Below are 14,799 nucleotides of genomic sequence, written 5' to 3' on the forward strand. Positions count from 1 at the left end.
CCAGTTGAGGACAGTTACCTAGAGGACAGTGACCCTGAGGACAGTTGCCTCTCAACTTCCAAAATTAATTCTGTTTCACCACCACACCCTCGCATGGTAGTGTCGCATAGATCAGTTGTTTGTAGTAAAAGCTTCACACTCTTGGTAGCTGATACACTTGAGGACCATGGAGAACAATGCTGCTCCTGTTCCAGTGAGGTAGCATTCTTGAAGCTGCACCTCCTCAATGTTGTCACTGTATACCCTTAGTTTTAAACTGAATAAGTCGTATGCTAAATGCCACATACAGCAAACCAGAAGTCAGTGCCCATATCACTATGTGCAATGCTTGATATGCAACAGGCAGGGCCACCTAGTGGCAGTTTGCATGAGCCAGTGCATCACATCATGCGAGGCAGTACATTGTTCCATTTCATAGTCTTGTAGACCATTTCAGAAGTGATAGCACTGACTGAGCTTCTGTTCTGCCTCACTATTAACATTGTGTGTGTGCTATGTCAAATCGACACCAGGGCTGCAGTGCCACTCAGTAATATGGACATATTGGGGTGCAGCTATCTTGGCGGCAAATTGGCACTTATAATAAAGAATCTATACCCCTACAAGGATAGCCAGTGCTTCAAAAAAGGTGTAGAAATGCAGCTGATTGCACTGATTTTTTAGGATTCTTTGGTGTAACAGTGTACCCACATTTCATCACGGGTCACAATCCACTGCAAAACATGTTCCCCTTTGGTTTGGTGGCATGTCAGTAACTGTTTGCACACCTCAAAATGACAAAATTTGTGCTCTGTGGTGAGAAGATGAAGTACCCACCTTGTGGATAGTTTTTTAAATCCAAGGTTATCAGTAATGATCACCTAAGCACTACCAAATCTTACGCCAACCTCAGTAGCAATTTCAGCAACTGTTATTCAGCCATTATCTTCAATAAGCTGGATAACAATGCAAATGTTCTCCTCAGACTTGCAGGTCCTCAAGCAATGTCAACTTTTCCTCACCCTTGCAAAAACTGTGCTGTAAAATTTTTAAAAATTTTGAATGGTTTTATGCCCTCTGTTGTGAGAAACTTGATTACAATGCATTGTGCAACAGATAACGCCCTCTCTTGCTCTGATGTTGCGATACTGACTAAAGAAACAGTATGACAACGTTCTAGCTGTGGAGAATGATCACTGGAAACAAAAGCAACAATGAGAAGATATCGTGACACTCCCCACTTACAAAATGGCATGTAAAACCAAATTTCAGTTTGTATTTGATTCACCCTCATAGGAGCAGTAGAAGACGGACCTCGATCTTTCACAGGTGTGAGAGTAATCGCTTCAATAACAGTGAAAGGGCCATGCCAACAGTCATTGTTCATAAACCATCTGAAGCCATTAGAAAATGTGGTGATTTTAAGACCAACATCAATGCCCAGTAACAGACAAACTGCTAACAAATTTAACAGGTGGTCACTACTTTCTAATATCAATCTCTCATACACGAGGGTAAGTCAATTATTATCTGCAAAGTAGTTATAAAATTTTATTGCAATCAAATAGGAAACTTACAAGAACATAATTTTTTGACATAATCTCCTTGCATTTCAACACACTTGGTCCATCATTGTACAAGCTTCTTGATGCCCTCATAAAAGAAGGTCTCAGTTGAGCTGCGAGCCAGGAATGCATCGCTTCTTTCACTGCTTCGTCCGATGCAAATTGATGGCCCCTTAATGCCTGTTTGAATGGACCAAACAAGTGATAGTCAGAAGGGGCAAGATCGGGACTATATGGAGGATGATCCAGTACTTCAAATTTGAGTTTCTGGAGCGTTTCAGCAGTGTGGGCAGCAGTACGCAGACGGGCATTGTCGTGCAACAATACAACACCTTTTGACAGTAATCCTTGATGTTTGCTTCAAATTGCAGGCTTTAGCATCTCACTGTAACATACACTGTTTACTGTTGTGCCCCTTTCCCCATAATGTTCCAGTACTGGACCTTGTGCGTCCCAAAACACTGTAAGCATAAGTTTTCCTGCGGACGGTTGAGTCTTGAACTTTTTCTTGCACAGCGAATTTGGATGTTTCCAATCCATACTCTGCCGTTTACTCTCCGGCTCGTAATGATGGATTCATGTTTCGTCATCAGTAATAATCCTGTCTAAGAAGTTGTCCCCTTCATTGCCATAGCAAATCCAAATGTTTTTTGCAGATGTCCAAGCGCATTTGTTTATGCAACTGTGGGAGTTATTTGGGACCCATATTGCACAGTCTTTCTGAAACCTAAATCTGTTGTGGATGATTTCATAGGCAGAACCGTGACTAATTTGCAAATGATGTGCCACTTCATCAATAGTTAATCGTCTGTCTAAGAGAATCATTTCATGTGAGCACTCAATGGTTTCTTCATTTGTGGCAGTAAACAGTCGTCCGGATCCTTCACTGTGCATAACACTTGTGCGACCATTTGAAATTTTCCAATCCATTTGTAGACACTCCACTGTGGCAAAACACTGTTCCCGTACTGTACCAAAGACTCGGCCCCTGATACGCCTTCTGACCACAAAAAACAGATCACTGAACGTTGGTCTCCTTTGGTGCAAATAGACAGCAGAGCAGCCATGATTAACACCACGGCAGCGATAACGAAACAAACCTAGCAGCTTAAAAATTGCAAAGATATACCAACAAATAAAGAAAGCATGCGTCATCAACGTAAAACGACAGTACTATCAAAATAAACAGAAATATAACTTAATTGTGGATAATAACTGACTTACCTTCGTACATACCTACAGTTAAACTTAGATGCTGACATACAAGTTATCCTTGTAATAAACATTCATATTGGATTATACCAATACAACTGATTACCATCAATGTCACAAGGGCACCAGCAATCTTATGATGGTTTTTACAACAGCTCTTGCTCACTACTCAGCAGTGTGTTAACAATTTATGTGACATAATCATGATAAGAACCATGAGGAAGCAGCACCTTTACAGTTTACCTGCTTTGTTTGATAGGCTCCAGACTCACAGTCTTAAGTGTAGATTAGATAAGTGCACTTTCTTTAAACCTCATGTAAAATACACAGAACATATATTAAGTACAGACAGTCTTTGACCAATGTCAGATCATCTGGAGGCATAAAACAAACTGCCATTTTCCCATAATCTTAAAGAACTCCAAACTTTTCTCATCATCATCATCATTTAAGACTGATTATGCCTTTCAGCGTTCAGTCTGGAGCATAGTCCCCCTTATAAAATTCCTCCATGATCCCCTATTCAGTGCTAACATTGGTGCCTCTTCTGATTTTAAGCCTATTACTTCAAAATCATTCTTAACCGAAACCAGGTACCTTCTCCTTGGTCTACCCCAACTCCTCCTACCCTCTACTGCTGAATCCATGAGTCTCTTGGGTAACATTGCTTCTCGCATGCGTGTAACGTGACCCCACCATCCAAGCCTGTTCGCCCTGACTGCTACGTCTAAAGAGTTCATTCTCAGTTTTTCTTTGATTTCCTCACTGTGGACACCCTCCTGCCATTGTTCCCATCTACTAGTACCTGCAATAATCCTAGCTACTTCCATATCTGTAACCTCAACCTTACTGACAAGGTAACCTGAATCCACCCAGCTTTCGCTCCCACACAACAAAGTTGGTCAAAAGACTGAATGGTGCACAGATAATTTAATCTTGGTACTGACTTCCTTCTTGCAGAAGAGAGTAGATCATAGCCGAGTGCTCACTGCATTAGCTTTGCTACACCTCGCTTCCAGTTCTTTCACTAGGTTGCCATCCTGTGAGAATATGTATCCTAAGTACTTGAAAGCATCCACCTGTTCTAACTTTGTTCCTCCTATTTGGCACTCAATACGTTTATATCTCTTTCCAACTGACATTACTTTCATTTTGGAGATGCTAATCTTCACACCATAGTACTTACATTTCTGATCTAGCTCTGAAATATTACTTTGCAAACTTTCAATCGAATCTGCCATCACAACTAAGTCATCTGCATATGCGAGACTGCTTATTTTGTGTTCACATATCTTAATCTCACCCAGCCAGTCTATTGTTTTCCCAGCCAGTCTATTGTTTTCAACATATGATCCATAAATAATATGAACAACAGTGGAGACAGGTTGCAGCTTTGTCTTACCCCTGAAACTACTCTGAACCATGAACTCAATTTACCGTCAACTCTAACTGCTGCCTGACTATCCATGTAAAGACCTTTAATTGCTTGCAAAAGTTTGCATCCTATTCCATAATCTCGCAGAACAGGCAATAACTTCCTCCTAGGAACCCAGTCATATGCCTTTTCTAGATCTATGAAGCATAGATACAACTCCCTGTTCCACTCGTAACACTTCTCCATTATTTGCCATAAGCTAAAGATCTGGTCCTGACAACCTCTAAGAGACCTAAACCCACACTGATTTTCATCCAATTTGTCCTCAACTAATACTCGCACTTCCTTTCAACAATAACTGAGAAGATTTTACCCACAACGCTGATTAAAGAGATACCTCTGTTTCCATGTTTAGAGATTGGTGTGATTACTGCTTTCATCCAGTCTGATGGAACCCGTCCCAACTCCCACGCCATTTCAATTATCCCGTGTAGCCATTTAAGACCTGACATTCCACTGTATTTGATGAGTTCTGACTTAATTTCATCCACCCCAGCCGCTTTATTGCACTGCACTCTATTTACCATTTTCTCCACTTCCTCAAATGTGATCCTATTTCCATCATCATTCCTATCCCATTCTACCTCGAAATCTGAAACATTACTGATCGCATTTTCACCTACATTGAGCAACTCTTCAAAATATTCCCTCCATCTGCCCAAGGCATCCACAGGATTCACCAGCAGTTTTCCTGACCTGTCCAAAATACTTGCCATTTCCTTCTTACCTCCCTTTCGAAGACTGCTAATTGCACTCCAGAATGGTTTTCCAGCAGTTTGACCAAAGTCTCCAACCTGTTTCCAAAGTCTTCCCAAGATTTCTTCTTGGATGCTGCAATTATCTGTTTGGCTTTGTTTTTTTCTTCAACATAACTTTCTCTCTCCACCTGAGTTCTAGTATGTAGCCATTTTTGATATGCCTTCTTTTTCCTTTTACAGGCTGCCATGACTGTGTCATTCCACCAAGCTGTTTGCTTCATCCTACCTTTACACACTACTGTTCCAAGACATTCTTTAGCCACTTCTAGTACTGTGTCCCTGTACCTTGTCCATTCCTTTTCCAATGACTGTAATTGACTACATTCAACTAATTGGTACCTTTCTGAGATCACTGTTATGTACTTGTGCCTGATTTCCTTATCCTGAAGTTTCTCCACTCTAATCCCCCAATATATGGACCTGACCTCCTGTACTTTGAGCCTCACAATACCAATTTCACTGCAAATTAAATAGTGATCAGTGTCATCAAAGAATCCCCTGAATACACGTGTGTCCCTCACAGCCTTCCTGAATTCCTGATCTGTTATTATATAGTCAATGACAGATCTGGTTCCCCTGCCTTCCCAAGTATGTGAATGTTCTTATGTTTAAAAAAGGAGGTTGTGATTACTGAGCCCATACTGGTACAGAAATCCAAGAGTTGTTTCCCATTCCTGTTGGCCTCCGTATCCTCTCCAAATTTACCCATAACCTATTCATACCCTTCTGTTCGATTTCCAATCCTGGCATTAAAATCACCCATGAGCAGAACACTGTCCTTGTCCTTTACTCTAACAACTACATCACCGAGTGCGTCATAAAAACTATCCATCTTATCTTGATCCGTCCTTCACAATATGACACTGTCAAATCTATCCACATCAGTCGTTCATTTACATACCTTGCTGCAACTATGCTGGGTTCCATTTCTTTCCTGATGTAAAACCCTACACCCCATTGTGCTATTCCTGCTTTGACTCCTGACTGGTAGACCTTGTATTCTCCCACTTCCTCTTCTTTCTCACCCCTTACCCGAATGCCACTAACAGCTAAAACGTCCAACCCCATCTTACTTGCAGCCTCTGCCAGCCCTACCTTCTTCCCAGAGTAGCCCCCATTGATATTAATAGCTCCCCATCTCGTTACCATCCATTTGCTGAGTCGTATCTTAGGAGTCCCTGGTTTGTCAATTATAGGTGGGACTCCGTCACCTCCAAAGGTCCGAGGCATTTTGCTCTGATTGTTGCCAGTATCATATCTAAAGTACCAGGGAAGCAGGTTGCTAGCCTTACTTGCCCCGGATCCCATTGAGTTTTACCCATAATGGTTGAGGGACTAATGGGTGGATTTGGTAGTCTTTGCCGTCTGAGCACAAAGGTGACCATGACTCCGAATATGTCCGAGATGCCCAGCCTTATGCCAAAGTAACTGGTATCCCGACTGTCAGGACCACTTACTTGGCCACTCATACGTTGCCCGTGATTCAAGAACTAGGACATGATAACAGGAACCCACACCATGAACTTTTCTACGGAAAATAAATTATTATGGAAAATTCATATCCAAGTAGGCCTATATTTGTCATCCTCTAAATTTGTGTGTGGTCTGTCACCTGCCAGAGAACCTTTGATACCTGAAAAGAGTGCCTCAAACCTGCTCTTTCTTTATTGATGTTTATGCCCAAAATATGGATTATGTTGACCTCCAACACATCACATTTTGGTATTGGTATGATTCTAACCCACACAAACACCTACAAGACAGAACATCCTTCTATGTTCCCATACTAAACTTTATCCCTGGCAAAAAAATTCTCATGTTGAAAAAAACAACCTTAACCACAATTTACGGGGTGAAAAAGTTCCATGTAATCCATATGGTATCAAGTTACAGTTAGTGACAGACCAAAGCTACTTATCTCTCTGTTTGATCCAAAGTGAAAATCCATGAGCAAACGACATGGAGGCTTCAAGGTGTGCCTTGTTTCTCAGCAATTATAATTGCAACATTCACTACAGGCTCACTTTGTAACATGTCAACACTGACATGTTATCCTGTCTCCCAACAGGGTCTGACGCAGGATTCAATAAAAAGGAGGTTGTTTGCTTTTCCATCACTCAAAACATAAAGCATACACAAACAGAGTTCGCAATCACGGCCCATCATGGCATGAGTGCAACACAGCAGAACCATTTCTTCATCATGTGTTATTTCAAATTCAGCAGGTTTGGCTGGAGCATAGTCAGAGGCTCAGACTCCACTTTCAGAATGATTTCCTCCTTGTGACACCACCTTAATGCTGTTGATGGCATCCTGCTGTTAGCCACAGAGGACACACAGTGCAAGTAGTCGCACTACCCACACACAGACCCCGTATACTCCAGCTCACATCACGAGCACTGGGGAATGAGTCATATGAAGGCCACGACTAGGCATCACATTTGCTGGGTGGGAATAGATGGGTGGATAGAATGAATGGAGATCTTCTGCAATGTATGTACGCAAAATCAGTTTGGCCTGTGCAGCGTTTTTCACCATGGTCCAAGCCATAACATCTTTGGGAGCGGTTGATGCATGTGGATTTCATTGGATTATTCAAATGTGGCTTTTGGTAGTAGATGCCCTCTCTGAACAATATGTGCCCTGTTCAGTATCTTCACAATAGAGAAAGCACTGCACACAATAGTTTCTGATGATGGTCCTCAATTCCTGGCTCTGAGTTCCACCAGTTCAGCCTGCAAAATGGCATAGGTAATCTGACTACCACACCTTTTCACTTAGCATCAAATTTGGAAGTTGAGCAGCTGGTCAGGACCTTTAAAATTCAGGTGCTAATGGCACACTCTGAGGAAGCCGTAACCCAATTACCAGCATCATATGAGTCCACCCCGATCAGTGGTCACTGCCAGCTGAAGTGCTGCACTGGTAATGACCATGAATTCCACTCAGCCTGTTATGCCGAGCATCTTGGACATGGCACCATCAAACACACACTTATTACTACTCAGGCACCTATGTCTTGGCTCACATCTGTGCCCACAAGCTGGGGTAGGTGCCCCACCCTGTTGTTGGCCACAGGGGACGTAAAATGTATGATCTCATGAACCATGCACCAATTCCCCTGCAATGTCATCAAAATCAGATTCTGCCATGACACCGCAAGAATGTCACACCCAAAGCTACAATGACTGTGCGAGCAAACATTCCCAGTTTTGTGCCAACGCCTAGCAGTGCTCATTGGTCTCATCAGAGTGCTCCTCCCCTGCAAGCATTATTATCATGCAAAACTCCAACTTGTCATGAGCTTTATCCCTGCTTAGTATTTCAGTAGTAGCAATGAAGTACTGACAAAGAGAGGGAGCTGACCATGGAGACTGAGCTAACCCCTCCAGCCACACAGCTCCCAGCTCCTGTAGTCCTGATGGGCACCACTGGAATGGCACTCTTTCTCTAGTCCACCTCACTGATGCCTCCACTCTGTTGCCACTGTTGAACAAAGTGGCTGTCATGGACCCTGTGTCAGCTCCCATGCTGCCCTACCTGCATCTCCAGTTCCCCCTCTGTCATTGGTCCCATTACTCTTTGGGAAATTACTGACATTTGGGCCAGTTAAAAGGGGAAGGAATATTGTATCACACTTGGGTCAGTTAAAAGGGGAAGGAATACTGTATACCCACCAAGTACCAATGAGGATATTCCACCAGCGGGCAATGATATAAATGTGGAATTGATTAGTTGCCTGGAGAAAGACTGGAGCATAATCACTGCCCCATGCAGCAGCAGAGGCTGCCAGAAGGCACAGCTCAGATGGGCAAAGTTCTTTGGTTTTTGGCCACTTTAAACAAGTGTGCATCATGGCAGGAAGTAGGCCACGTACTTGGATGAAGCACATATTCGTCATCATTACAATATTGTGTTGACTGCTTCTCTTTGGACTTGGATTTCATTCTGGGTACAAATGTACTCATATATTGCTTATGACAGACTTGGCATCCGTTCTGGAAATTATCAGGTTGCACATTCCTTGATGAAGTCATATATTACTGTCTTCCAGTTAGTACCATTTGTAAATGTGTTCGACATCAGTTTGAACTTTATTCTGAGTGCTGAATAGTGGGACTTGCCTATCATAATTGTGAAGGACAAACTGTGTTTGTATCCAGAGAGATAAAAATTTGTTATTGCAGCCAAGCATAATTACTATTATTCAGTAAAAGTTCAGTATTTTTACTTATAAAGAACAGACACAAAAGAGTCTTTAAGACAAAAATACACCAAGTAAGATAAAAAAAGAACATAAAAGTATCATAACAAGCAATTATTTAACTTCTGGAGGCAAAGGTGTCATTACAAAGAAAGGATAATACAACTATGTCAAAAAAATGCAAAAAAATGACAATTTTCATATATTTGTTAAAGATCATAGAACAGTGTCATACAGAGGCTGAAGTACAAAGATCTAAGGAAGATTCTGTGATGTACATGAAATATAAGAGGGGGAAGGAGGAACTGGAGTGACAGGGGAGCAGTTTTGGAACTATCATATTTCACACACATACAACAACAACAGAAACAGGGAGGAACTGGATGCAAAAAGGTACACAGAGATTGGGACAAAGTGTTTCTTAAGCATCAAAATCAGAAAAAGTGTAAACAGAAAGATACACAGAGAAAACCCAATAGCCTCCTGTTACACATTCCATAAATTCCAAAATTAAGTTGCCCTTGAGTGCATGAAAAAGGAAGAGTATCTAACATCAAAATAACTGCTAATTATTTTCTTCTCGAGTGTCATTCCACTTTTTTCAGTGTATGAAGAAAATTCCAAGTTGATAGGGCAGCAATTAATTAACTTATTGTTGACATTTTAGAGGATATTATGAAAATAGACACAAATATATTACCGGTGGTGAAGTGTTGCTTTCGTTATCCTCTGAGCTTTCACTAAGAGATGCTTCAAACCAGAGATTCAAAAGATTCTGCAGTGTTCCTACATGCTGGTCCTTGTAGATTAATGCAATGAGCTGAACCATTGTCACACCCCAGTGTGCCTAAAACAAAGAGAAAAACACACACTACAAATACACGCAGGCAGATAGTATAAAAGTAGGATAAACATGGTTTATGGTTTGTTTCGAATACAAAACAGCACCCTGTGCAACACAATTGTGAGCAATAATTTAATACGGTTTAACTAAATTAATTCGCCAAGAAGTTGTTTTCATATGCTGGAAACATCAGTAAAAGTAAATGAAAAAAATGCAAATTTCAATTAATTTTGTACCTGTTTGCTATCCTAAGCAGTTGGCCTTCTACAACTGACAATATTTTAGTAACATTTTTCACAAAACATTACAATCCATGTCTCTTTGCAATAGTGTGGACACATTGCAAGAAAATTTTAAGACATGTTATTCTTTATTTTAAATCCAGGAACTAGATTTCTATAAATCTTAGAAAATATGTTCACCCTTTTCACACAAACAATTTTTTGGGTATGACAAAATAGTGGTTTTAGATATGGTTTGAACATTAGTATTCATTTATATTTCAAACTGAGTATTTTAGCAACTAAAAGAAATTAGTGCCGATGTACAAAGCTTTTATTACTTTTCAACTAAGGACATTTTAAGTTGGATACAGTAAAAAAATTAGAAAAAGGCAATGCCTCCTCGGCACATAAATGCCGGGTGGTGCATAAACACGTAGGTTTATAACTTGTAATGACTGTAAGGATGCAAATGCATATGGTGATCAAAGGGAGTTGGCGATATGCTCTATTACTGCTGAACTAGGATTGTGGGATCGCGTGTGTGGGTGTGCATAGCATAAACTTGTCAACTGGTTCTGTAACTACATTAGTAATTTGCACTGTTTTATTTCCAGTAATTTGGTTATACAGTATTTTAGTCTTATTTTGACTGACTTTCAGATCTACTTTCAAACTTATTCTATTAAGTTCTTCCACTTGTTGTGGATGTTTTCTACACTAGATACAAAGATTATGATACCATCAGCAAATGATTCGAATATATTTCATTAAGGCATGTGTTTACTTATAATGATCTGAAAATTTCCTGAAACAGTGTTTGAAAATTGGCTGCTCTTGACAACAGAGCAGGCAGGGGCTCAGAGTCTGCAGAGCAGTGTGGCGTGCCATGGAGCTGCATCTGTGACAAAGTTCTGTGGCCATGGGGCTCTGTAACTAAGGAGGTCTATGCATAAAACAAAACCAAATTTGACTTGGAACCATAAGGAGAGTCTATTCACGTTATTTTCTGGTTTTATGAACTTAGTCATTCAGAAGTTAAACTGATTGTAACTGGGAAAAAGAAACCGTGTTTGTGAACCTATTACCACTTATTACTCTGCAATAGTAGTCATTTCACAGGAAAAGTCTGGTGGAAGGCAGGGTTCCTCCAAAAAAAAGCAAGAAGACCACTTCAAGAAGGAGAGAGCCTTGACCTTTTACATGCATATATATATAAAAAAAGCCTAGAACACAGTGTCAAGCAAGGAGTTTCCATTTTACAAAAACTATTTTCATCTGCTGTTTCAGGAAGTTTACAGTTCGTTATACATGAAGAAAACACAAATCTTGGTAGAACAAACTGAATCATTTCTAATGGCATTCCACCCTTTGTGTCTAGTGAAGAAAACTTCCAAAATAAGTCAAAGAACTTAACAGAGAATGTTTGAAAGAAGGTTTGACAGGTAACCACAATAAGACAAAAATAATCAATCTCCTGAAAAGAAAACAGTGAAATTATAGAACCAGTTAATGAGTTTTCATATTTAGTGCACTTGACTATGACTGTATCAACGGCAAAAGAAATAAACAGAAAAGTAAACAGGACCAGGACCTGTAGTAATTTTTGTGAATTAAATAGACTCTTCAGGACAATACTTCTGACATGTTTGGAAAGAATGTATACAATCAGAGTATGTTGTCACTTTTAACACACGACAGTGAGACATTGACTTCTGATGCAAAAACCACTCAAAAACTGAGAGTTACATGTTGTGAATAACTAGGGGAGGCAGAGAAATAAAAAAATGCATCAGGAAACAGACCAAAGTGAAAGACATAATTACAACTAATAAAAATGAAATGGAGGTGGCAGAATACACTCCTGGAAATGGAAAAAGAACACATTGACACCGGTGTGTCAGACCCACCATACTTGCTCCGGACACTGCGAGAGGGCTGTACAAGCAATGATCACACGCACGGCACAGCGGACACACCAGGAACCGCGGTGTTAGCCGTCGAATGGCACTAGCTGCGCAGCATTTGTGCACCGCCGCCATCAGTGTCAGCCAGTTTGCCGTGGCATACGGAGCTCCATCGCAGTCTTTAACACTGGTAGCATGCCGCGACAGCGTGGACGTGAACCGTATGTGCAGTTGACGGACTTTGAGCGAGGGCGTATAGTGGGCATGCGGGAGGCCGGGTGGACGTACCGCCGAATTGCTCAACACGTGGGGCGTGAGGTCTCCACAGTATATCGATGTTGTCGCCAGTGGTCGGCGGAAGGTGCACGTGCCCGTCGACCTGGGACCGGACCGCAGCGACGCACGGATGCACGCCAAGATCGTAGGATCCTACGCAGTGCCGTAGGGGACCGCACCGCCACTTCCCAGCAAATTAGGGACACTGTTGCTCCTGGGGTATCGGCGAGGACCATTCGCAACCGTCTCCATGAAGCTGGGCTACGGTCCCGCACACCGTTAGACCGTCTTCCGCTCACGCCCCAACATCGTGCAGCCCGCCTCCAGTGGTGTCGCGACAGGCGTGAATGGAGGGACGAATGGAGACGTGTCATCTTCAGCGATGAGAGTCGCTTCTGCCTTGGTGCCAATGATGGTCGTATGCGTGTTTGGCGCCGTGCAGGTGAGCACCACAATCAGGACTGCATACGACCGAGGCACACAGGGCCAACACCCGGCATCATGGTGTGGGGAGCGATCTCCTACACTGGCCGTACACCACTGGTGATCGTCGAGGGGACACTGAATAGTGCACGGTACATCCAAACCGTCATCGAACCCATCGTTCTACCATTCCTAGACCGGCAAGGGAACTTGCTGTTCCAACAGGACAATGCACGTCCACATGTATCCCGTGCCACCCAACGTGCTCTAGAAGGTGTAAGTCAACTACCCTGGCCAGCAAGATCTCCGGATCTGTCCCCCATTGAGCATGTTTGGGACTGGATGAAGCGTCGTCTCACGCGGTCTGCACGTCCAGCACGAACGCTGGTCCAACTGAGGCGCCAGGTGGAAATGGCATGGCAAGCCGTTCCACAGGACTACATCCAGCATCTCTACGATCGTCTCCATGGGAGAATAGCAGCCTGCATTGCTGCGAAAGGTGGATATACACTGTACTAGTGCCGACATTGTGCATGCTCTGTTGCCTGTGTCTATGTGCCTGTGGTTCTGTCAGTGTGATCATGTGATGTATCTGACCCCAGGAATGTGTCAATAAAGTTTCCCCTTCCTGGGACAATGAATTCACGGTGTTCTTATTTCAATTTCCAGGAGTGTATATAGTCAGCAAATGGACAGTATATGAATCAAGGAAATTCTTCACTTTATTTCTTTGGGTAAGAAAAGATTAAGATGATCAACAATTAAAAAGAGAAACATGAATACATACAGCTGAAGATTGTAATGCATGGAAGTGTCTAAAGGATGCCTTTTCTACCAATAGCTTATGATTATGACCACATGCAACAATTGACATGTACGTCTACATTCTCCAAATCACTGTCAAGTGGATGGCAGATGGTACTTCTCATTTTACTATGGTACCCAGTCCATTTACATATACATTGATCAGTCAGAACATTATAACCACTGACATATTATCAATATAAACCCTTCACTTGGCAAGGAATGACTGCTAGTCAGACACACGCATGATGCATGTAGTATTAGTGAGTGTATTGTCTGTGTGCAGAATGGGGAAGGTGCATGATCTATCTGAGTTTGACCAAGGGCAAATTGCGATTGCTCTGAGGCTTGGCATGACTTGTCGGGTGTTTGCGGAGTGTTGTAGTGAGTGTCTTCAACACATGGTGAAACGAAGATGAAACCATGTCCAGATGTCATGGGGTTGGGCAGGCACCCCTCATTGCAGATGTCTGACATCATAGGCTGGACAGGTTGGTAAAACAGGACAGGTGGTGAACTGTGGTGGAACTAACATCAGGTTTTAATGCTGGGCAGAGTCCAAGTGTGTCTGAACACACAGTGTACCAAACACTCCTAACAATGGTCCTGCACAACTGACGACCCACACATGTGCCAATGTTAACACCACAACATCGGCCACCTTGACTGAAATGGGCACGTGACCATCAGCATTCAATATCAGTACAGTGACAGAGCATTGCATGATCTTATGAATCCCAATACCTTCCCATTGTGCCAATGGGAAAGCACGAATCTGAAGTCGTGGAAGGGAACAGCCCCTTGATACCTGTACTGCAGGTCAAAGACAATCTGGTGGTGGCTCCATTATGCTCCGGGGAACGTTCACACGGGCATCCATGGGTCATGAGCTCGTGCAAGGCATGATGACAACCAAGGAGTATCGTACGCTGGTTGCAGGCTGCATATACCCCTTCATGACAATCACGTTTCCCTACGACAGGGGTGGAAATAGATGCATGAGGAAACAGGTAGCAGTTGTGATTTAGCACTGTTTACATGCTCCCTTGTGCCAGATGACACATGCCAGTACTACATGACCTAGCCACCTTGGTCCTCTGCACAGCTGTGTGGGTTGCTTTGCTAATACTGTCATCCCATAGTGCTGTTACAGCTGGCAGCCAAAATACTG

The 14,799-nt window shown here is 42.4% G+C and overlaps 1 protein-coding gene across 2 annotated transcripts in view; it reads right to left on the reverse strand.

Annotated features, from left to right (window-relative positions):
- The window catches only part of LOC126162191 (protein timeless), a 408,622-nt gene that overhangs the window by 170,874 nt on the left and 222,949 nt on the right, over positions 1–14,799 (reverse strand). For both annotated transcript variants that reach the window (XM_049918518.1, XM_049918519.1), the window contains one exon: positions 9,854–10,000. In XM_049918518.1, the coding sequence (XP_049774475.1) occupies positions 9,854–10,000 (147 nt within the window). The remainder of the gene's footprint in view (positions 1–9,853; positions 10,001–14,799) is intronic.

This window comes from Schistocerca cancellata, chromosome 2, assembly GCF_023864275.1.
Source record: "Schistocerca cancellata isolate TAMUIC-IGC-003103 chromosome 2, iqSchCanc2.1, whole genome shotgun sequence".
Taxonomy (NCBI): Eukaryota; Metazoa; Arthropoda; class Insecta; order Orthoptera; family Acrididae; genus Schistocerca; species Schistocerca cancellata.